Source organism: Scleropages formosus, chromosome 2 (assembly GCF_900964775.1).
Source record: "Scleropages formosus chromosome 2, fSclFor1.1, whole genome shotgun sequence".
In the NCBI taxonomy this organism is placed as follows: Eukaryota; Metazoa; Chordata; class Actinopteri; order Osteoglossiformes; family Osteoglossidae; genus Scleropages; species Scleropages formosus.
The window spans coordinates 18440785-18466096 of record NC_041807.1 but is presented as its reverse complement, the minus strand read 5'-3'; the positions used below and the strand labels follow the sequence as shown (position 1 = coordinate 18466096).

The 25312-nt window shown below is 46.0% G+C and overlaps 2 protein-coding genes and 1 long non-coding RNA gene across 4 annotated transcripts; 2 read left to right on the top strand and 1 right to left on the bottom strand.

Moving 5' to 3' along the window:
* Positions 1–921: 921 nt before the first annotated feature.
* LOC108931571 (uncharacterized) lies at positions 922–4610 on the top strand. The gene is made up of 4 exons (XR_001965923.2): positions 922–1711; positions 2548–2854; positions 2992–3603; positions 4054–4610. It is a non-coding gene; the product is annotated as an uncharacterized LOC108931571 (long non-coding RNA).
* A 795-nt stretch (positions 4611–5405) lies between these two features.
* On the bottom strand, positions 5406–10370 carry LOC108931451 (V-type proton ATPase subunit E 1-like). The gene is made up of 9 exons (XM_018747201.2): positions 10110–10370; positions 8792–8857; positions 8576–8685; positions 7640–7706; positions 7448–7537; positions 7121–7189; positions 6926–7020; positions 6641–6728; positions 5406–6505 (listed from the first exon to the last, which is right to left on the bottom strand). The coding sequence occupies exons 1-9, from the start codon at positions 10140–10142 to the stop codon at positions 6443–6445; spliced, it is 681 nt and encodes a 226-aa protein (XP_018602717.1). The 5' UTR covers positions 10143–10370; the 3' UTR covers positions 5406–6442.
* Positions 10371–16383: 6013 nt separating this feature from the next.
* Positions 16384–23575, top strand: LOC108931494 (protein TsetseEP-like). 2 transcript variants are annotated; one of them, XM_018747263.1, is made up of 2 exons: positions 16384–16465; positions 22185–23575. In XM_018747263.1, the coding sequence occupies exon 2, from the start codon at positions 22362–22364 to the stop codon at positions 23106–23108; it is 747 nt and encodes a 248-aa protein (XP_018602779.1). In that variant the 5' UTR covers positions 16384–16465; positions 22185–22361; the 3' UTR covers positions 23109–23575. The 2 variants fall into 2 exon arrangements, with proteins under 2 accessions (XP_018602779.1, XP_018602778.1); XM_018747262.1 differs by lacking the exon at positions 16384–16465 and adding an exon at positions 20492–20624.
* The last annotated feature ends 1737 nt before the right edge of the window (positions 23576–25312 follow it).

Below are 25312 nucleotides of genomic sequence, written 5' to 3'. Positions count from 1 at the left end.
TTGTTTGATTGATTCATTCGCCTTGACGTTCTTCACTTTTGTTCCCAAGGTTCCGAAGTAAGAAGATGGGAGCTCTTCACTTTTTAAAAATTATTGTAAATTGAAGAGTCTCCCCATATTACTACACACAGGTGTCATTTCTAGTTCAGTCACGCCTTATTACCCCCCACATCCACCTCCTAGTATCTTCAAATACACATACATGATACAATACATAGTGTTTAATGGGAATAAAGTGGCTATTTATGGTTTAAAATTGCCATGATATTTTTGAGGATGGAACACTTATGTAAATTAATCTATATATAATAAGCATTTCTGCAGAATCAGTTTGTAATATGCTGTGTTGTAATATATTAAATAGATATTTTAGGTGCAGCATGAGGACAAAGAGGCATTGGGCCAGTTAGCAGCTGGGCCCACACACACACACACACACACACACACACACACACACACACTGCAGTGTGACCCAGTTTGGCTCAGTGACGCTCGTGTTGTTCCCCCATCACCTCAAGGGCAGTGGCAGACAGCTGTCATGCTTCAGTCGATGCAGCGATGGGTTAGGGTCCTCGGGGAGACCCCGTCCCCGGCTGTACCGCGCCGTTGCTAGGAGACGGAGCGCGAGGATGTCCAAGGTGGCCGAACTTTGCTCGGTCAGTGGTTGTTCATCCATATGAAATGCCACTTCAACAATAGAGCAGTCTACAGCGTTTACACAACCGCGTTTCGTTTGGCCGGAAAATGCAAAATTAAACTTATGACGTGCGGCAAAATTCGGTGGAAAGTTCTTTCCTCACTGATGATGTGAGCGCATGGGTTTTTGTGAACCAGAGCCTATTTTTAATAATCACATACAATGTATATGAGACTTGTGTTGGCTGTTGATTGTGTTGGTCTTTATGTGTGTGTACACTCTTTTTTTCCATCAGAAGCCAAGTTTAGGTGGGATGGGGTGGCAGGTTTGACCGGTGCCTCGTTGTGTGGCAGGTCTGGCCCTCCAGTACTGCTTGGGGTGCATGGCAGCTCCGTGTTTCTCCCTGCGTTTGCCTCCCCCAACATGCGGAGGAAGGACCTGGTAACCCACCTCTGTTCCTCCCATGACTTGCCTTGAAAACCACACAATGGGTCGGGTTTGACTCAGCCAGCATGTACGTACGCACCCAAGTTTATCCCTATGTTTTCTGCCATCTGCAGTGTCTGAACCCACACAAAAAGTTTGGGAATGTGTGTACATTCTCCCCACAAGTAAAACATATTAACTGCTGCAGGAGCGTAACAGTGATTAGAGCTGCTGACTACAGACCCAAAGGTCATATGTTCATATCCTCCCTCAAGCTGCAATATTGTTGATTAAGGTACTAACCCTCAGTTGTTTGAGTAAGATTACCCAGCTGTATAAATGGATAAATAACTACAAGTAGATTAACATAAGTCTCTTTGGAGAAACATATCAGTTAAATGAATAAATGTAAAGATCCAGTACATCTCACTTAAGGTTATACCGATGCTGCTGTTACAACAACCTCAGATTCTTCTACCCTTTCTTCGGTATTCTTTCCAGAATGATCCACATTGCCTCAAACCCCTTGTCCTCCTGCACAGCCTCTTTCTTTATTATTAGAACACGGCCTAGTGGTTCACTTGCTCACATTGCAAAGTGAAGGTCCCTGCTTGAAATCCCACTTCTGCTGCAGTACCCTTGATCAAGGTACTTACCCTGGATTACTCCAGTCCAAGTACGCTGCTCCACAATTCTGTAAAGTTATGTGACATAATAAATCACCTTGGATAAGGTGTTCCTTAAGTAAAGGTTAATAATAATAATTACATACCATGTCTTTATTGATCGTAGAGTTATGTAATTAGCCAGTGTAAAGATGCCACACTTTAATACTGGCAGCATAGTGGTTAGCGCCACTGGTTTAGGCTCAGAAGGTCGTAAGTTCAAATCCTCCCTTCTAGTTGTGTTACCCTTGAGCAAGCTACACACTCCACGTTGCTTCAGTAAAATTACCCAGCTGTATAAATGGGTAAATAATTGTTAGTTTCTTTGAAGAAAAGTATCAAATAAATGTAATGGTGTTCAGAAATTGTGTTTCATTGTATGTTACGGAAACCTATCTGGGCACTGTATCAATAGGTCTTCAATATGAAGCTTCTTGCTGAATATCATAATTCATGGGGCTGCTGGTAGTGTAATGGTTAGAGCTACTTCCTTTGGATCCAAAGGGTGCAGGTTTAATCCTCATCTCTAGCTGTAGTACCCTTAAGCAAGGTACTCGTTGCTCCAGTAAAATTACCCAGATGTATAAATAGGTAAATAATTGTAACCTTAATACTGTAAGTTGCTTTGGAGAAAAGCATCAGCTAAATAAGTAAATGTAAGTACACTCCTAGAAGTATAAAAATGAAAACAGAAATCTGCATAAATATACTTCTGTATAATTTTGCTTACTTTTCTTTCTCTTTCTTGCTGCTAAACTTCTGCACCAGTTGGGATTCTGCCACCTGTGCCAGTTTCACTTCTTTTTTTGATTTCCGCAGATTGTTTTCTGCAGAGGCCGCCGTTGTGTCAAAGTGCCTAGTTGCAACCCGAGACCCCATGACCTGGGGTCCGCCTCCTGTGGCAGCTGTCACACACTCTTTCTGTCTCTCACCGGTTCCCTGGCCCTGGAGATCCCGCCTCCACTATGAGGGGGCATCCACAACGCTCCAAACATAGAAACTAGCAAACGTGAAACTCCAAAGTAGATCACACCAAGTTCACGTTCCGAAGGCTAAGGACATGGATTGTCACCAAGGGCTGTCTTTTCAAATCCCATGAGAATACCCTTGATATAGGTACATTAAGGTAAGTCACACTCGGTGGCAGAGCAGATAGTGATGCTGTGGCTGTGAGGTTGGACATGGGTTCGATCACCGCCCAGTCTGTGTGGGGTTTGAATGTTCTCCCCACATTGACATGTGTTTCTGATGAACTGTTGTTAGGTGCCGTCAACTGGATGTCGACTCACGGCGACTCTATGAATAGTTGTCCTGAAAAGTGTCCGGTCTTCCGCCAACTGGCTAAGATTTGGAAGTGGGGCATCCATGGCTATGGACATTGTGTCGATCCACTGCACAGCAGGCCTTCTTCTTCTACATTGACCTTCCACTTTGCCCAGCATGATGTCCTTTTCCATTGACCATTCTCTCTGCATGATGTGCCTGAAGTAAGAGAGTCAAAGCCATGTCATCTGAGCTTCCAGTGACATCTTTGGTCTGATCTGCTGCAATACCCACGCATTTGTTTTCCGGGCCGTCCAGGGTAAACGCAGGATTCTTCGCCAGCACCATAGTTCAAAGGCGTCAGTTTTCTTCCAGTCCATCTTCTTCACTGTCCAACTCTCACATCTGTATGATGTGACCGAGAAGACCACGGCTTGAACTAATCGGACTTTTGTGTAGAGAGTCACATCCCTGCACTTGAGAATTTTGTCCAAGCTCTTCAAGGCAGTTTTGCCAAGAGCAATTCGTTGTCGGATTTCCTGGCTGCTTGTTACTTCTTTATTGGTTATTAATCCGAGTAGACTGAAGTTATCGCTAATTCTCCTACATCAGGTATGAAGTTTTCCAGTTTGCTACTTGTGAACAGCTTCATTTTCTTCACGTTGAGATGCAAGCCCATTTTCAAGCTATGTTCTTTTGGTGAACTGGCCATGGTAAATTGCTCATATTGTGTGTGTTACATGAACAGATGGGTAAATGCACTGTAGGGAGTTTAATGTAGCATGCATTGTAAGTCACCTTGGATAAATACTATAAATACTCGCTGGATGTCACTTTAGAGAAAAGTGTCAAAAGGGAGAAAAGGAATAAATGGAAATATACATCCATATACTGTAAGATGTGTAAAGTGTTGTTTTGGATAACAGTGTTGGCTGAGCAACAAATGAGTACAATAATAAAGTATAGACGCACATTGTAAATCCTGAGACAGTCTGAATATTGCAATATTTCACCCTGGCGTGTGTGTATATATATTTTTATTTCTTTTTTTCACCTCTGCAGCCTTGGATGACATAGAAGAGAATTTCAGCAGAAACACTGCGCTGTATCGGCATCCCCAGCGCAAGCAGAGTCTGAGAGAACTCTGAGCAGAGAACTGCTGGCTGCTTCATGCTGCTCTGTGGCTGAACCCTCCCCCTGCCCCAACATCCCTTTTAATGGGGAGACTCCCTGCTCCTCCGCACTGGACCTTCCCTTGCTCCCCAGCGTGATTGTGCTGGGCAGAGGGAGACTGGTTGCCAGGGTGATGAGCAGGAGACAGGTCCCCTTCCTGCAGCCCTTCATGGACGACTGCGCTGCTACACACCTGGACAGTGACACTGAGAGGGGAGGGAGGAAGCTTTCATTTAGAGCATGTTGAAGGAGTCAAATTATAAATGCCATAGAACCCTTCCATATGCTGGCTTGAATATACAGTAAGTATACCTGTACAGGATGATACTTGTGAGGCTTCCACAATCTGCTGTTGATTTTTGTAGTATGCAATAATACTAGGGACTGTTACAAGAGTGGGTGCTCACACCAGCATGTGAATTTTTTTCCTTGCATAAAAAGGCTTTTTGCACCCAACAGAGAGAGGTGTGTGTGTGTTGGGGGGGGTACTATAGTCTCACTGGTTGCATTATTTCCATACAGCGAGACTCCCAAGAGCAGGTCTCTGCCACGTGCTGTTCGACAGCATAGTTACGTGCCGAGGTGAAGGTGTGCGAGACACACGGGATTTTCCCCATGCGCCAAACCACTGAGTGCGTGGGCAACTGAATCTCTTCCTGTTGCGGTCACTTAAAAGATTAGACAAGTTTAAACGAAGAAAAAATGACTGTGAGCAAAAATAGAGCTTAGCACTAGTTTACTGGGACTTTCGTTGGGTGGATGAGGTACAACGGAGAGCCAAAACAGTACTGGGTCAGAGGCTACTCTTTACGTGAAAGAGAAACAAATCTGAAGAGAGGAAACCTTCCACTCTGGCATTCACCAACTCAGCTGGCTATCAGCCTCTGAAATCACATGTGTTGGTGGCACTGAGCCTGGCAGCCCCCAGCCATGCAGTACCAACCTTCCACCACAAGAGGCAGCAAAGAGCAACTTCCAGGCCCAACATCTGTGTGCTCTTGTATGATCATTCAGCATCAGTTCCTCGGTCATTAAGTTCTGGGTGTCAGAGCATCGCCTGCTTGGGAGGCAGCATTAACACTGAAAACACCTGCAATCTCAGCCTTCTTCACTGGTGTTTTCCCATCAGTGTGTTCCTCACACCACCTTACCGCCATGCCGTTATTTACCATGGGGAATACTAGACTATTCTTTCCCGATTTCACAACGGTTGGAGAAAAACAAGCAAGAAAAAGTTTCACTGTTTTTGCAACAGTGTTTATTTGGTCATAAATATATTTATAGTTCCACATATACACACACAATACAGAATGGAAAGAAAGAGGTCCAGGACATGCTGCCAATAGACAGATGAGGTCTCGTTTTCCTTTATGCATGACGCCAGGCTGCAAGAGGCAAGTCCAGGAAAACACAGGCTGTTCTTGGGCATCAGAAGTGTGCAGCAAGTACAACAAAGGTTCAGTTATTACACAACTGGGTGACTGCAGATGTGTAAGATGAGCCCATGTAGACAATAGATATCCACTTTCACATCTGCTGGGCAGTTTTGATGCACCAACAACATAAACCAGTCTTCTGCGGCCTGGCGGGGAAAGGTGGATGGAGTCGCAGCACTAAACTACTTTAGGACAAGCACCTCCTTACTTGTGACCGATGTGTCAAGGCGTTACTAGTAAAAAGGTGTGTCTTTACAGTAAGCAGGTGGGATTGTCCTTCAGTTTCGCTCTAATGATCTAGAAGTCGAGCTCGCGGTGCTACAGTTCATTACAAATATGTTCCAGATGATCGCAGACCACTGACTCAATCCCTGGTGTGACAATGGTCAAGGACTTGTGTGATGAAGTTGGGTCTTCACATCTCAGTTCTATACTAGAAACAGGGATCTCTACTGTACACACATCATAAATTACGGCACTACTGTATAACATTCCTTAAACCCCAAGCGAACGCAGAACCAAACGCTTTTCCCCAGCAGCACCGCTAAAAGCCCGGGCCCCGGCTCACACCAGTACTTGAACGGACACGTTGAGCAGATGGCTGTGTGTTACTACTAAAATAACCACATTTCTATCTTATTTTACTACAGGAAACACTGACAAAACAAAAACGTCACCACATAACAAAAAGGGCCCTTTTCCCACAGGACACACGCACGCACACACATACACACAAACAGAACCATCTCAATAAAATAACTGTCAGAAACATCTAGTGGCTTTCATTCCTGCTGCTTTAAAGAGATGCCACACTTCTTTACCACAAGACAGCAGAGTCCATATTAATCCAAGAACTTGCGGTTTGGGTTGGCGCCGAACAGGGCTACTCGGATCTCTGGCATCATCTGCGCCAAAGGGAGAGGGGGGGAAAAAAAAAAAAATCTATTAGTACTAGTGAGCATAGGTCATTTTAAATTATTGTATATGAAGGTCTCTCTAAGCCTGTCCTTGAACCTGCAGCACTCTGCCAGCTGCCATACCTGCTGGGCCATGAGATCCAGCCTGCTCTCCAGGGTGTTGGACACCTTTATCTTCCCATCACCATTGTAGATCTCAATCCCTCCAGAGCTGGGGACACAGGTACATTTACTCATTTATCTGACACTTTTCTCCGAAGACACTTACAACGTTGAGCTACTTACTTTACATCTTAATACAGCAGGGTCATTTTACTGGAGCAGTTTAGGGTAAGCGCCTTACTCAAGGGTGAACAAGAGTTATGAGATGGAAAAGGTTTCCAGAGATAATTCAAAATGGGTTCCTACATGTCTGAAGGCAGGAAGTTCTCCTGGTCGATGCGCACTTCAAGATTGTTCTTTGCAGCAGCTTTGTAGATTGGGATGGTTTTCTGCACAGAGGCCTGAAAGGTAAACACATGCGTGCAAAAATGTGGTCAGAACACCTGCTGTTGTCTCACATTCACTACATGTCATCTGCAGCGCGGCGAACGGATCTCTGACCTGCACCAACGCCAGGTCCTGTTTGCGGCAGCGAATGGTCACTTTGGGCTCCAGCAGTTGGTAGAAACCCTGAAAACAGAAGCCAAAAGACAGTCCTTATGAGAGACAGGACAGATCGTGGTCCCGCTGTGGTCGGAAACATGGTAGCGAGCTACCAGACTGGGAGATGCGAATATATATTTTCAAATTGTGGAATTTTCCGTCACGTAATTCCGAGAGACTTTCCAAGAACTACCACAAAATCTCAGTGGATGAGTCTCCGGTGCAAAAGACATTGGACGAAATTAGTCACACGTGACTCGTCTCAAAGGCCAACGGTGAACGTACCTGTAAGATCAGACCCTCCATCAGGGCTGGGTATCTTGACGGGTCTTTTGCAACATTGGCCAACCTCTGACGAGCCTCATTCAGCAGGTCCTGGATACAAATATTGGGGAGACGCAGCCACGCTTTCAGTGGACTCTCAGAGTCACGAGTTATTGAATATTATAGCTTCATCTTCGAAGGATCGCATCATACCGCAATCATGTCATCGCGGGCCTTCAGGACCTTCAGCCTGGCCTGGTTCATCAGATTGGACATCTGACTGCAGGGAGGGAACGGTTAAAGCGTAATAAAAATATAATGAAGTCCTGCACCGAAGCGGAAATAATTCTCTTAGAGTTCGAGTTACGAGTATTTTCTACATTATTTTTAATTGCCTTCTTTTTCTTAAACTTACCCGTTTTTCTAGAAATTTCTGTCTGCAGCAGAGTGAAAATGACCTGCGTTTCCATGCCTAGCAGCCAGTATAGGAGTACAGCAGTGAGGGACTGTGTTTAGTCAACTCGCTTCCACAGTGTTTACAGCTCACATCTAGTGATTGACCTTTTTCGTCAAGTGACAGCTTTAATTTTCATGGGGTTCAGAGGCAATAAAAATGCGAACATAAAAAGTCAAACGTTTTTAAAAATATACTCCGGCTTTAGCGAAAACTTTTACGGAAAGTAACTGTAAATCAAGGGATGCCTGTATTATTAACCCTTTGTTTGTGCAGATAAGAAAGTCCTAAGTGGTCAAATGTTGCACGGGATGAATCGGTCAATGTCTGAACAGAAAATGTGGAAACGATAGGTGTTTTCTGTCATTTAAAATCAATTTCAATGTTGCTGTTTAATCATCTTATTTACTACAGAATTAGCTGAGATTTTTAGATTACCTGCCTAAATACTGAGATGTCTGTATTACTAAACTTTTGCTGGTTATGATTTAGTGACAAAAGCGATAAAAAATTCTTCTGCTGCCAACTATGCTTGTAAATTGAGGAACCAGTGTATCTATCTTTAAAAACATCCCTCTGCACTGAAATATTCTACACAGGCACACACTTCCTACTTAGTAAATTTGGAAACTCCAGACAGTCTTTTTAAACCTTGCGCTTCTTCATACTGCCTGGTGTGAAGTTGGGTGACTCACATTTTCTTCTGCTGCTCGATCTGCTTCTCTTTCTTCTCATAGTACTCCATGATCTTGAGCCTCTGGGTCTGCACTAGGCGACCCTTCTCAATGTTGAACTCCTCCTCCGCCTACAGGAGGCGACACATGCATGTAACCATGTAACCATCTCACCACTTTCCGCATTAATATCTTGCAGAATCACGGTACTGTGTCCGTTTCAGTCGAAAACTTTACCTTGGCATCAATTTCCTCTGCTTTCTCATTGGCCTCCTGCTCAATGAAAGCCATCATGTGCTTGATCTTACAAGGGAAAAGAAAAGGGGGATCAGAGATGCAACAGAGTATCACGATTTGGGGGGGGGGGGTGCACGTTCTCCTTTACTGATCCCAGAGGACATTTGCAAAACTGGGAAAATCTGCCTAAGGAATCATCGATATGTGGGCATCACATCAGTTATGGAACCGTGGAACAACGAAAGGTTTTCAGGTCAGGCTCCGCCGTAGCTCCAACAAAGGTACTTCACTAGCATTGCTCCTGCAAACCACTCAGCTGTATAACATTTACATTTATTCATTTACCAGATATTTTTTTTCCAAAGTAAATTTAAACATGGACACAAAATTATATACATGTATAGAGCCGGGTCATTTTTACTGGAGCAATTCAGGGGAAGTACCTTAATCATGGGTACTAGAGCAGGAGGTGGGATTCAAACCTGGGTCTGGTAAGTCCAGAGGCGGCAGCTGTAACCAGCATGCTACGTGGTGCCCGCAAAAAAGTAAGTTTGTATAATCATTTGCCTAAAAGCACTTGCTCAGTAACAATCAGTAACAATTAAAGGATTATAGGATTAATACACAAGTTGATGATGCCCTTCAAAGTGGAATTCTGGTCATGTTAAGGCCTGAGAGAAGCGGTCAGACGGTCATCATGACCACGGCCAGTATCGGTGGACTCGGGGAAGGCCGTGTGGCAATCCCCACCCACCCCACATGACATGTTTGAGCACATGATCAGCATGTGTGTCTACCAATGAGACCTCCAGAGACTGTGGTTTACACATGTGTAACAACGCAGTAATACCATCACCACTCTCACACACCCCTGCGGTGGTCGCTGTATCTGAAAAGGCATTAAATGGACACCCTTTACAGTATGATTTCACATATTATGATATTTCATTCCACGATGCTCTCTGTGTGGGAGGAACACTGTTGTCATATCTCACACCTTTGTCCATGGAGACTTACAGTGTTAGACAATTTACTCTGCCATTATTTAAAATACGGCAGTGGAAAACCCAAGGGATTGCCACGACCTTCAAACAGGAGCCCAAACCACTACGCCACCTGGTGGCCCGTAACCAGCAAGGACAGTATGAAGAGGAGACCTGGAGCCAGGCAAGTGGTGTCATCATGTCCGATCGTGGTCAGAAAGCCAGCTGTCAGGTACCGTGAGAGTATCCATGGCTCTGACGGGGGAAATGTTGACTAAAATGAAGATGAAGATGAGAGACGAAGATGAACATGATGAAGCCCCTCCCCTCCGTACCTGTTTCTGCACGTCGGCATCGCTCAGCGCCATGTCGCCGCTAAGAGGATTTCACGTAGATTTCTTGGGAAAAAGGCACGAGCACGTAAAAATGTCCACGTAAGTTCAGCGCGGAGTCAAATCTGCAGCGTTCAGCAATTCTGCCGGAAGTAGCTCCGCTGTTTCTTCGATGCGATTTCAAGGGAGAATGAGCGCGACGAGCGAACGACTCCTCCGCTGCCGCAGTCACGAATTCGGCAAAAAAAAGACCACAGTGTCAACTGACTGTGACGTAGCGTCAACATGGGTCACATGATCCGCACTTCCGTGGAGGCGAGGCAACGGCAGGCCCGGTCACATGACACTTTCGCGTGAGCGAAGGGTCTGCCGACCCTGGTCACATGATACCCCCTCGCGCAAGGTACTTTCGCAGATCCGGTCACGCGATGTACATTTTATATTGAAAATTCCTGTACTGGAAAAAAAAAAAGAAATATATACGTACATAAATATGTACCGATACTGGTCTGGTCTTCTTGTGCGTATTGTAATATTTTAAACTATCTGTAGAATGTGACCGGTCCAAACTATGAAGCTTTTTTTATGCAGTCAGTCAGTGCTCATTTTTGTTTTTTATAATTGGATAAGTCGCGTCAGTTTGAGAATAAAAATAAACTAAACAGTGACACTGTGAAAATACAGTGTTTTCAAAAGGGAAAGACCACAGTGAAAATCCCAGCTTAAAACTGACGAAGCGCCAAGCACTCAATTCCTTACCCAGAATATAAACTTAACCACACGGATTAAAAATATACACTTTATGTGACAAGTATATGATTTTTGCACATTATGTTATGTGGTAATTTTATTTTCACAGCAGGTATTTTGTTCCATACTGTATTTCCTGTTCCCTCTTAAATGCAATGCAAGTATTTGACTTCATGGAGCATTTAAGTAACACAAAAACAGTTATGTATTGTGTTACAGTTACAGAGTATAGTATTGTATTATTCATATATTACTATTATCTGCTGGAGATCAATGGCTTATATACACAAATTAGCAAGATTAGTAAATATAGTCAGTACTGTAAAGCAAGTGCAGAATATATAATCCAACCAATTTCAATAATCGCTTTATCCTGATCAGGGTCACGGTGATCCAGAGTCTATCCTGGAGGCACTGGGCAGGTAGACCCTGGAAATACTGCTAGCCCTATGCAGGGTAGCCACACACACGCCAACACACAGAGCCAGTTACCTATTCGTACATTAAGGGCAATTTAGAGATACCAGTTCCCCAAAAATGCTTTCTTTGCAGTGTGAGCGGAAACCAGAGCACCCAGAGGAAACCCGTGCAGATGCAGGGAGACTGCGTACTTGATACAGAGAGAGCAGGGCTCAAACCCATGTTTTCTCACACCACGAGGTCCTGTGAGATGGCAGCATAGCTCACCGAGCCACCCATGAAATGTATTATATTAATGTAATACATAATATATTATAGAATGTTATTCACTATGATAAGCGATAGTCTTCCAAAAACAATTTGCTGTGTGATTGTGAGACAAATGGCTGGAGTGCAGGGACCATCAGCACGTGAAACGGAGTTGCAAAATGACCAAAATGTGCCGTATGACAAATTGCCCCATGTGATGATCGTCCGCGATTTCGCTCTGAGTCTCTTTCTTTGTGAAGATGGAAAATCACCGGCTTTTCATCGAGGCGGGGTCCAGAGGAAAGCAGATGGTCAAGAGCCACGAGGTTGTGCGATAAAATGAGGAAGATGAGATGTAGATCTGGCCTTCCACACGAGACTAACAGGATTTTCATTTTCTTTCTGAACAACCTGTAGTGATAAAAACACACACACACGCAAGCCTCTTGTCCCAAGGGGGATCGCGGCAAACCAGAGCCTAACCCAGCAACACAGGGCGCAAGGCTGGAGGGGGAGGGGACACACCTAGGGTGGGATGCCAGTCCATCTCAAGGCACCCCAAGCAGGACTTGAACCCCAGACCCACCAAAGAGCAGGACCCAGTCAAACCCGCTGCACCACCATGCCCCCCAGTGATAAAAACCTGAAAGCTTAAAACCCAGAGGCCTTTAAAGCAGAGGTCCACGGGGGTCCACTGCAGTCCCTGGGGTTCTTCAACTGCCATTATCACAGAGTCCATGGGTCCACATAAGATTTTGTTTTAGTGCTCACCGCGCAATCTGCTACACTTAAAACCAGATAATTGTTATACACTAGATGTCAAAAAAAATGATAGCCTGGGCGTGGGTTTGAATACGACTCAGTTTGCGTGTTCTCGCTATGTCTGCATGCGTTTCCTCCAAGTGCTCTGGTTTCCTTGCACAGACCAAAGACATGCACTTCAGGTGCCCTGGTGACACTAAATTGGCCGTAGTGTGAGAACGGGAGCTGCACTGTGTTAAGATAACTAATGTAAACAGCTGAAGCACACACACATTGTCTGAAACCGCTTGTCCCGAGTGGGGTCATGGTGAGCCGGAGCATAACCTGGCAACACAGGGCGTGAGGCTGGAGGGGGAGGGGACACACCCAGGACGGGACGCCAGTCCGTCGCAAGGCACCCCAAGCGGAATTCGAACCCCAGACCCACCAGAGTGCAGGCACAGGCCAAACCCGCTGCACCACCATCCCCCGTGTCCATTTTAATTGAGTTTGGTGATATTTTCCATAAACGTGTGAGCTTTGGGGCTCAGGAACACATAAAATCTGTCTGCATTGAAACTAATGGGAATTACACCTTTGAGTTATGGGATGATTTTCCAGGAACGAATTACCGTCATGGGGGCCCGCCGCTGTTCTGGACCCTTTGTGCCAGAATACAGCAGCCTAGATACCTGCGTTTGAGGGAGTAGAGATGGAAGAAAGGATGTCTAGATGTCTGCTGCCGCGATGCTGTTGGTGAGGTTTAAGTAGAGCAGGACCCCCCCCTCCGACCGCACCCCCTTGGGGCAGAATTCGCTGGGTGAGCGAGCGACAGTGAGAAAGAGAGAGAGGGCGGAGTGCGCGAGCCCTGGTTTCCGCTCGGGCCATTCTGTGTTCTGACAGGCTGTCGTGTGCAATCACCGCTCGCTGGCTTGCGATCACGCCACCGCACACACACCACCGCACGCACTCTGCTGCGCACCGCAGGGGGTCCAGGGCGTCTGCACACGGAACCCACGGCCCAGCCCTTGCTTTGTGCACCTCCATCCGTCTCTCATGTTGGTGTGTTTTCTCTCTTTCAGTGCCTGTGAGTGTGTATGCGTGTGTGTGTGTGTGTGTGTGTGTGTGTGTGTGTGTGTGTGTGTGCGCATCGAGCAGACAGCAAGGCCGTGCCACCCTTGTGTGTGTGCTGTTTGGACGGGGTCTTATCATGGTCTGGATCCTCTGCCACTAGACCACTAGAGAGCGAAACATTGCTGATTCACACAGTTTCTTTGTACCACAAGGAATTACAACACAACACAACACCACACCCTCCTGTCATTTTCTGCCCCCAGAGCTGATTCTTGATCATCCCACTTTACTCCAATCCAGAGCCAAATCCCTACGAGTTCAAACCATTTCCAAACCAATTGTACGCAGTATATTTTTATTAACCTTTATTCTGCTCACACCTTTGTCCAGGGCCATTTATAAGTTCAATAAACTCAGCACAATATCGTACTCTACAGATGGGGTAGTAGATAGGACCGCCTCCCTAGAAAACACACACGTGTGAAAACATGGGAATGCCCTCCCGATAAGCGACTGGAATATAATAATAAGGGTTTAATAAAAAATAATAAGAGGAGCTTTTGGGAAATCCCACGGTCATGTCACCATAGAGCTGTGGCCTGGCCTGCGGCATGGCAGTTAAAACCTTAACCTTGCAACTAATTTCGTTGCACTGCACTTAACCTTGCAATGTGCCTTATTATTATCATTATTATTATTATTATTATTATTATTACAATTGAGGACACTTCCTGATACACTGATAGTGTTTTGGGTGATGCTGTCATGCGAACAGCAGCCACCAGGGAGTGCCATGCTCAGGCATTCACTTTATTTAAATATTAATTTTAAAAGGTATTTGGATTTGTTTTAAAAAAGTATTTGCATTTTTGTGACTGCTTGTTCCGAGTCCAGGCCCCGGAGATATCCCAGCAGGACAGTTGTTCTGGAGGTGACCGGGGGATCAAGCGTGTCCTGAGTGTAGAAGGAAGACTGCTGCGCTGCAGAGATGAACAGAGACGGGGTGGACAGAGATAATCTAACGGGACGCTGCTCTAATCCTAGTGGTGTCCCTCCACATCTGCCACCGGTCTGATCTCGCTGCACCTGCTGGATGTGAACCCGAGGAGCATGACTGGACCAGCGTGCATGTGCACAACAGGCAACTGGGCTTCACCATAGCTCTGTGAATTCTGTGAACCCTGTGGCCATGCCCACTCCTCAGAACAGCAGATCCCTGGGGGTGAGAGACATTGTAAGCCTCCATGTGATCCATAGAGCTTTGAGTGACAGCTGTGGAGTCTGAGGTCATCACTGACCCCCCCCGACGAAAGTCTGCCCGGTGATAACTCACACACACGCACACACATTGACTGAATCCACTCATTCCAAGCGGGGTCGCGGCAAACCGGAGCCTAACCCGGCAATACAGGGCACAAGGCAGGAGGAGGAGGGGACACACCGAAGACGGGACGCCAGTCCATAGCAAGGCACCCCAAGCAGGACTCGAACCCCAGACCTGCAAGAGAACAGGACCCGGCCAAACCCGCTGCACCACGGCACCCTCCTGCTGATGATAACTGACACTATATGAAAAAAATGACTGTGGAATCAACATTTAATTGCCTTTAATGCTGCTTTAATATTTCTTAGATCGTGAAACATTCTCGTCGTGCACTACCGATTTAATAAAAGTACGTAATTTTTCATGCAGTTTTATAAACATACAGACAGAGACAACACACAGAAATTGCGACTGTCCACGTGCAGAAAACAAGGGCAAAGGGGTACAGCATTTCAGAGGTGTCATCACATAACTCTGTTTAGTTCCAAAAGGGTGTCCAAACATTCCAAAATTCATTTGAATTATTGTGAAGATCCAATGTCGATTTTTCCCGTTTACAGAGGGAATTTTAGCTGTTGCTCTTAAACCAGATCTCCTGCCAACACTAATAATTATTATTTTTTTAAAAAATCTAAAAATTGTCATAAAATGGATCATTTAAATTTTAGAATGAAATTATTTTTTATAATTTATACACACACACACACACACATTTTCAGAACCGCTTGTCCCATACGGGGTCACGGGGAACCGGAGCCTACCCGGCAACTCAGGGCGTAAGGCCAGAGGGGGAGGGGACACACCCAGGACGGGACGCCAGTCCGCCACAAGGCACCCCAAGCAGGATTCGAACCCCAGACCCACCGGAGAGCAGGACTGCGGTCCAACCCACTGCGCCACCGCACCCCCTATAATTTATATAATTTCATAATAATTTTGTTTGAATATTTATTGGAATATTCATTCAAATATTCATTAATCTGAGACATTCATTGGAACTTCTTTGGAAGTCACGTTGGAGAAAAGTGTCTGCCAAATAAATAAATGTAAATAAATTTGGCTCCTATAAATTCAATTTCTATTATAGGGGATTTTTTCACAGCGCTCTAAAACCAGAATAACCTACGGGCAGAATTACGCGAAGCTGGGAAACAGCTCACAGCACTGAGAAGGTTTAGGGATATGATCTCGGCATCATGTACGGTTTTCATAAGTGTCGGTACCTGTTCTTACGACTGGGGGAGAGTTCACCACTTTTACCGTGCAATCAGCGTATTCATTTGTGCGAAAGTTCCCATGAGCCGTGTGCAGCCATGCAGCGCTGTTGTGCGATTGTATAACAGTTCCATCGTTTGCTCCTACGGCAGCTTCGACGTGTCTGGTGCTCTGCGACGCGAGCGAACATTCGGCGCTAACCGTAACCGTACAAACTCGGTCACTTAGACTAATTTGATTAGAGCCTCTTTGGGCAAACGGAGAGAGGGACTATTGTGTGCTGCGTGAGGGGCGACGGACATCACTCGACAAGGAGGAGAAAAACAAGGCCGCATTCCTGGGCTGTGTTATGTTAGGGATGGAGCAGAGGTGGGGTGGGGATGTGGGGGGGGGGAGCCAGAGAGAGAGAGAGAGAGAGAGAGAGAGAGAGAGAGAGTGGAAGTGACAGCGAGTGCACTGTGTCCTCTGTTCCCATCACTCCTCAGCCTCTCTTCATCCCGAGTTCTCGCCCGTATCTCTCCAGCAGCTGCTCCTCGCCCGGGTCCCTCCGACCGTGAAGGGAGTTCGTCGCTTTCGCTTACGCTTGGTAGGATCTTCCTGTTCCTTCTTTCGGTGCCTTTGGACTGGATGGGATGGGAGCGCAGTCTAACTGATGGGACAGCAGGGATGGGACGCGGTCTCGTTCCCGTTAGGGCCAAGGGACGCTCTTCGTTCGGGTCCACGGCTGCTCTTATGTAGGTCATCGCTGGGTTGCCGGTTCTCTACAAGCTGCTCTTTGAACGTGGGCTATTCGGCAGGAAGGGCAGCGTAGAGCCACATCGCCACTGGTCAGCAGGGGATAAAACAGCCGTGACTTTGGATTGAGGTTAGGATTCTATGCGCGTGTGTGTGTGTGTGTGTGTGTGTGTGTGTGTGTGTGTGTGTGTGTGTCCATGTGGAGATGTACACAGATTATATTGCTGTTGCCCCATCTGGGTGTGTATCGTGGCTTTTACGGGACAACGTTGGCGAGAACATTTTCTCACAGTGCCTCGGGCTGCACCAGGCTGCAACGCTGAACTGGGTTCGAGACGTCCGGGATGGCGCGGGGACTCCGCGCGTGAGCTTACAGTGCAGCAAACGTTCTTTTTCACAGCACGTTAACTGCACCGACGGCGCGCTGCCCAGCGCGCCGCATTGTGCGTGCGCCTGTTTTTCTATTTCTCCTCGGATCATCTAGAACCCTCCTAATGCGGAGTGATGGAGGTCGATCGGCTCATCTTTGACTGTCGATGCTCGAGTCCTAAAATTCGCTGCGCTGTAAAGTATAACTTGTTTTTCCAACAACTGGTTTGTTAGGCGGTTGTGTTGCCCCTGTTGCCGGGCAACCTGAATGCTGAAAGTGCTTTTCGGAAGGTTCCCAAAGCTCTGGGCCCTGAGGTGTGTTAGGAGGGGCAGCGATGTGACTCTCTGGCCCCGGTCGTGTCACTGTGTCCTGTCGCCTTACATAAGTGGCATTAGCGCTGAGTTCAAATGTGCGGCGTCTCTGCGATGGCAATCAGCGCATCGCTGGGATATAAACTCCGGTAAATAAACATGCCCACCTTTATCCTTGCCAAGGCTACAAGGGGAAGGATCTGGAAATAAGGCTTGTAGGCAGTGGCCAAACGGCTGCAGGTGTCAGTAGGATTTCATCCCCCGTTGACCCTCAGTGGCTGAACCTCCACGTCAATCTGCTCCACGGCGTGTCGTGTTCCAGTTGCCAGTTACACAATATGTACAGTGGGATTGTATTCCTCCTCCACTAAGGACCATGAATGTGAATGGTGAAATTCAGCACTGGGTGTCCAGATATAACTATGGTTTTGCATGGCCTGCAGCTGGTCCCCAACTTACAAAAGCCATCGGTACTGAGAGCTTGTTCATTACTTGAAAAGTTCATAAGTCGAATGTGACGCGATCGTTGCCAGTCCTCTATCCAGCTACCCACGTAATGTACCTGGTTAAAAATGAGTGACTGTACTTCCAGAATCGTTTCTGTGTATCTAGATATAACTCTTTCTCTGTTGGTGAAATGCACTTTTGTTGTCTGTCACGTTAAAGAAAAGCTTTTTCTATATTACGCACACACCGTCTGAGATTGCTTGTCCCAAGCGGGGTCGCGGCAAACCAGAGCCTAACCAGGTAGCACAGGGCGTAAAGCTGGAAGGGAGGGGACACACCCAGGATGGGACGGCAGTCCATCACAAGGCACCCCAAGCAGGACTCGAACCCCAGACCCGCTAGAGAGCAGGACCCGGTCAAACCCGCTGCGCCACCGTGCCCCCGTTTTCTATATTAATAAATGTAAATTTCAACAGCCCGGATAGCTCCATGGGGCAGGAGGAAACAGCAGAGATTTTCAGGCAGGAACATGGAGGTGCAGCACACTGTCTTATTGCCTCTTGCACTGAGGGGAAAGACAGCCTGTCCGTTTGGTGAGCCGGGAGGGCTCTCGCACATACTTACCTGTTCTGAGTCCTCTGGCAGGGGGATATTAAGCATGGTGTAAATAAGAAAAGCCCAATGAAGGACCCTGGTACAGAGCTAGACAAGGCTGTTGGTGTTGATTTGCAGCTGCTCCATCTTTTCATTTACCCAACACATCATGGTCTATCCTTTAATACCCAGTAAAAGAACAATAAAATAAATAAAAAGACAATTCAAAGAAATTATCTAGAACCTTAGTTATTTACTTAGCCCATGCTTTTCTCCAAAGCAATTTTCATTGTTAAGCTGCTTTCCTAACTATTTTCCCATTTGGAACGCTGGGTAATTTGTTTTTACTGCAGCAATTTTGGATAAATACCTTGCTTAAGGGTACTATAGCAGATCTGAACCTTAAACCTTCAGATGTGTGTAATAACTTGAACCATTGTGTTGACTATCAGTCAACCTCAGAAGCAGCTCCCGTTGTGGCTGTAACTGAACCCTGTTTCCAGCAAGAAGGAGAGGCAGCGCTTTACCAACAGCCCAAAACTGGTAGATGTAGAAGTCAGATGATCATCTGAACCTCGCTCACCTTCTCTTTGTTCCATTGACCTTTTGGCGTGCATCGGGGGAGGTATGGTATGTAGAACACTGAGCAAGTAAGAGATCTCCTGTATGGATCACGGTACTCTGAACATGCACACGCGAACACTGCGGAGATCACATGTTAGATGCCTTATAACTCCGTGTCTCTCGTCCTCCTGCATCTAGATTTAAACCTCCATCGCTGCGCCCTTCTGGTGACGCACATGTGATGAGTTACATATGACTGCCCTGATAGAGGCCCATCTGATCTCCTGAAAATTTCCACCAATAATTCCACAGTCTCCTTGTTCATTTATTGAATTAATAATGGAGAATTCTATTTTTCTGAAAGAGCAACATATCGATAGGCTTTTCGGAAAAAATGGACAAATAAGATTAAGGACAGGAACTGGGAGCCTCGGCTCCCCCGAGGTGAATTTACTTTGTCTTCGTGAAACTGAGTGGTCGCAAATACGTTGCCCTCAACAGAAGCCGGCGTCGTTCGGTTCACCTTTATTAGTTTATCTATAGCTTCTGCCGTGTTTTACAGCAGGCAGTTGGCACCCCTCACTTGCATAGTCAAAGCACTGTGTTTTACCGCACTCTCTTCCACTGAAGGCCATTGTCGGAGAGCATTCTTCTGAGGCTATCGCACCCGAGTTTCGAGCTTGATAAGCAGTCGAAGGTGCAGCAGCTTTAACTATAAGGTTAGTGGCTCTCTGCTCATCTGCTTTCTCCGGAAACACCGAGTCGAGGGATCGCGTCCTGACTTCGGCGCAGGGGTGTGTAACTGAGGCTCCTTGTTCCCCTGTGCGAGCCCCTGCAGATTACATAACTCCCATGCATGGGCCTCCATCTCACAATATCTGCTACTGCAGAAAGAGAACAGCAGGTATCACTGTGCTAAAGTACAGTGTACACAGTTATATACAGATGGTTGCTGGTTCAGGTCCCTGGAAGGCTGCAACATTTATTCATTTAACTGACACTTTTCTCAAAAGTGACTTACACTGTTAAGCTACTTACAATTCTTTACCCGTTTATACAGCAGTTTAGGGTAAGTATCTCGCTCAGAGGTGCTATAGCGCAGTGGGATTTGAACCTGCAACTCCTGGAGCCAAAAGCAGAGGCACTAATCACTATGCCACCTACCACCCCCATGGATGTACAATGCCACTTTTATTAATATTTTTGATTCCCCCAATATTTGTGTGTAACTCTGTTGAGGAATTTAGCTGATATTTTGCCCCCCCCCCCCCCCCCCCCCCAATAGCTGACAAGTTATTCTATTTATGGTGCGAATAAGAGAAATAATTGACTGGTGAATCCAAGGAAATGGCCTTGTGTGGTTTATACGGTTTATACCAACCTACCAGAGCAGGGAAATTGTCCCACCCTTGTCTTAGGGAGAAGCCGGGACCTGTCCCTCCACCCTCACAGGAATGCTTGTGTGAGACTGGTCCCGGGGGCAAGGGAGGAGTCATCCTCATGGAGGTGTACACAGCGCGAGCAGGTTCCTCACCACCCCCGGGGATAGAACCGCAACTACGGCTATCCCAGAACACATGCATGACAAAAAAGTGCGCCACGATCAAAGCTGGCTGCAGTGGGCCTGGAGAACACACGCAGCGAGTCCACGCACACCGACGGCGTTGGGTCGCTACTCGGGAGGGGTTCTCTGTCTCTGTTTTCAGGAACTGTGTTTCAAAAAGGTATGTTCATCGGGTACGCTCCATTCGTTCTTCTTCCTCGTCAGAGCTATAACACGTAGGCGATGTGAAAATCTGGGGAATGGAGTTACAGTAGCAACAATAATGTTTAGTGTGTGCATGTGTGTGTGTATGCATGCATTTAAGAACTCTTGTGATGTCTGAATCAAGAAAAAATACATTTTTTTTTTTTTTAAATTATTATTATTATTATTATTATTTGGGTTTCACAGCTTTTCAGCTAGTATTAATACAATATCTGCTCAAAAGTGCTTTCGAGAGAGGGCAAAATTTTATTATATGTACAATTTGTTACACTTACATCTGTCCTATGTGAGTGATCCACAATTCTAGTTCCAGCAGATGATCACTGATTAGTGTTTTTTGGGGGGAAAGGGGACAGAGAGCCTCCTTGGTGTCACGCATGGGCAGAGTCCATGTGATCTCAGAGGAATGAGACAAATAAAACACTCCCGCACAAAATCCGCTTAAACTTTGCGAGGGATGGGAGGGTCCTCCGGCCCATTAATCTCCGCAGCCCTGCGTCACGAACACAGCTTGTTCAGAGGCTGTCTGTCTGCCAACAACAGCTGGGGAGGGATGGGAAGGGACAGCGATGCCCCATCGTGGGACAGGGGTGGGGCGAGGGCACCAAAAAATGGGGTGACACAATGATAAACGCTGGAAGAGGCATAAGCTGATGGGATGTGGGCTCTCACACAGGTGCTCGTGTGTTGGAGTCGCAGGATTAGTGTGTTACTTTAATCCAGACCATTTTACTATATTCTCTACATTGTCTTACCCTACCCTCCATTCCATCGGTGTGGAATCGTGCTAAATTTCTACGGAGACCGATGCCACGTTCAAGGCCTATAGAGAGTAACGTGTGTAGCAGTTAAGAAGTTTCATTTTTTTATTTACATCTGGCTTGTTTTTTACTCTTGATAGATTTCATTTAACTGAACCCACAAGGGTATTTGCATATTAAATACTGAACCTGTTTTGCGCTGTCTGTAACCACATGCTGTAGTTACACCACTAGCACCGAGTTATCCATGTAAAAGAGATGCGTATCTCTCCACAGCCTGTGCCACAGTGCCTATATCTCTTAGTAGATATTTAAAGACTTAACATGTCATATACCTGGGTTTTGGTTATTTGAATTGTAACATGATGTGTTCTTGTCATTCACCACCATAATGTCTTAAATTTAATTAAATGATTAATTTGAATTTAAATTAAAAAAAATGTATGTTACATAAATGTAATAATAATGAAATAATATAATCTAAATAATTAACTTAGTCCCCCCATACTACTATAATCTAATTAAAAAAAAAACATATACAGTACAATGAAAATAAAAGCTGATTCTCCTATTCCACCACTAGGGGTCAGGCCACCCCAAATAAAGAAGTTTCAACTGGGTTGTGGTGTTGTTAATGGCTGTCTTTGTCACAGCTGCAATTCTTAACCTTTTTTTCAGTTGGAAGCTGCTTAATTTGATGAAACGTTGTATTATATAAACACTCTGGTGTCCTTTTCTTTCTGCATCTTCCCCAGAAAAGAATCTGGGTTTGATCTCCAGTGAGGACAGCGTCCACGTACATCCTGTCTGAGCAGCTCGGCCCTCCTGCTTCGCTGCCGGACATAGGTGACGGCGGTGAGCTGAGCTCTTGGCAGACAGATAGCCCGTCCATCTCTCTGTCGAGGACAGAGTCCTGGTCTCAGCTGGGCATCATGGACCCCGAGGACATCAAGAGCCTGGACGGCACTGAGGGTGGGGCGCTGGCTGAAGAGCGCAGCGAGAACAACTCGTCCAACTCAGACATCGTCCACGTGGAGCGGGAGGAGGCTGAGCTGCTGGAGGCCGATGCTGGAACGGAGGGGGAGGCCCCCCAGGTTGCAGAGGCTGAAGTCCTTAAGCCAGAGCTGCAGGAGAGCGTGCTCGGCGTGCTGGATAGTGAGGGTGAGCTAGCGGAGCTCAGCACCGAAGCCCCCCAGCCGGACCCCACGCCAATGAACCCTGAAACCCCAGAGGTCATCGAGGCTCCGGAGACCCTGGAGCCCACCGGGTCTGAAGACACAGAGCCCGCCCCACCAGGTAACGGGGCAGAGGAAGCCGGCCCCGATGGGACAGAACTTCCTCCTGCGGAGGTTCCTGATGAACTGGGGTCCCTGCCCCCTGTTCAGGATCTGCCCCCTCCTCTGGAACCAGAACCAGAGCCGGAAACAGAAGTGGAACCAGAGCCACAGTCGCTGGGAGGGGAGTCCCAGCAGGATCCAGATGTTGTACTGGAACACGCACCAGTGATGGAAGGTGAAGCCCCTGCCCAGGAGACCCTGCTGGCTCCACCTGAGGAAACCCCAGTGCAAATGGAGTCACCCCCAAAGTCAGAGCTGCCCATGCTGCTGTATGGCGGCGCTGCCCTGGTCGCCATAGTTGCAGTCATAGCGTATGGAACTGTGGTCTATAGAAGAAAGTAGAACCGTGCCCCACCTGCTGGGGATGCTGGGAGGTTTTGGGAAACGTTCACCCTCAATTTAATCCCACTCTTTAGTCTCGCCTCCTTATTGTCCCCTCTTTCCTTTACAATTTGGGCCGCGTCTCATGTTTTATGACCGGGTGCGTGGCGTTTGAATCTGGGCTCCGTTGGGGTTTTATTTTGGTCATTTAGTCCAGGCTGTCAGTGCTGTGATCTGGTTTTGCCCATTTCTCTGCATGGTCACAATTTTACCCATTCGGGGGAGTTGGGTAGATTGAGAAAGAGCTTTTGGTGTGATGTTTCACACCCATGTAGTCTTTACATGTCTCACATAATCCAGTCCAATGGGGTTTGTCCCCTGCTGCTGGAGAAGGACAACACAGCATTATATTAAATCATATATTATAATGAAATCATCCCAGCTGAAAGTATAGAGCTGCTTGAAAGTATGTGAACCCTATAGTAACGGTCATTATTTTGTATAAAATATTAAAATAAACAACATGAATAAATGATGATGATTTACATACCTTATTTTACTTATGTACTGGGTTTAAATGATGCAACTTGGATTTCACCTGTTTTTGCACCTGCGCTACTTCTACTACGCACATGATTTCCTCCAAAGCTACGTATGGAACTGGTGGTTACAAACCTATTACGTCACATGAGAAAAACTGCTTTTCATTAAATAACCATTTCATGGTAAAACTAAAGGACACAAGGGTTTCACGCACTTTCAAGTAGCACTGTACGTATCAGGAAAAGAAAAATATTACAACATACTACTGAAGAGAAGCAATGAGAACAAACTGCAGTAGAATACAAAGCGTGCACGTCAGTGTGCTGCAGTTCAACATCTTGACATCTTCTCCTCTCAGAAAAAAACGTTAAATCACCAGATTATTTCCCCCCCTAAACCAGCTGGCTTGGACTCACATCCGTATTACAGTCTTATATAACTGCAGATGTTTAGACTGATGTGCTGATGTTAAATATTCTGTGACTGTCATAAAATGCAGTCCGGTTTGAAATGTTATGCGTATGTTTTTTTTTAACATCCATTTTCAGTTCTTACGGCACGGGGCTTGTTTTGAATCGCCGATTTCACACCGCGGTACGGGAGAATCTAAGCTTGGAAATCAAGTTGAATTCTTGCACTCCTCAGATGAGTCACTTGATGAAAGCAAGTTTTTCCGATATGGTTTAATGACTAAGTTCTGAAATATTAAGACTTGAATATTATGACTATATTATAGCCATACACATATACAGACACAAGCACACATATATACATATAAGATATTATTATGACATTGTGACTTGTTCTGAGGTATTAAGACTAATACTATGACTATATGGGTCATATTTAGATAATATATTTATTATATACTCTACTATTATAATTCCACATCACAGCCTGGAATGGTTTTGTTGTTGCTTACTATGTTTATTTACAATTTGTTTTTTCTGGGAGGGGGGATGAAGAGAGCCTGAATCCTTAGAGTCTAGTTTTGAAACTTATATGTGGATGCACTTCATGTGTCTGAGAGTACATGAGAACCTGTGGCCATCTCCCAAAATAGCTAACACAGCTACCACACTATACTCAGAACTACAACCAAGAGTCTTTTTTCAGTTTTTTTTTTTTCTCTCTAAACTTTCCCAGTTGACTCGGGTATGAGTCGTGCCATTCCTCCTTCTCTGCTGCTTGTGGTGCCTGACTAATTGCGTCATGCTGCTGTAACCCGACAGAGAACAGTGCCTACCCCCGTGTGCTTTCCCAGAAGAAAATGTACTTAAGTACCACGTTTATTTAATACATAGCAAAACAACTCCGGAGGGAGAAAGTGCATAGCGTTGATCCACCGGTAACCGGGTTTAATTAGGCTGGAGGGCATCGGCACCTCAAGGATTCCAGCAAGCGTTTGAGTGGCGGATGGTCCTCGCGCGGGCAATCAGAAGGAGCAAGACATTCAGCTCCGGCAAAGGGAGCAAACAGTTTGTGATTCTGAATTCAGAAACTCATAGCCCTTGTCTGTTCTGCAGACTTTTTCTGCTTATTGTCTTGTACAATGTGAATATGGAGAAGAATTAAAAACAAGTCCATGGGTACAGCAATTACGAGGAATATGCTTTCCTGGAGAGCCCTTGCGCGGTCAGGAGTCTGTTTTGAGAATTATCAGGTATTTGTTTCCTTTGTAA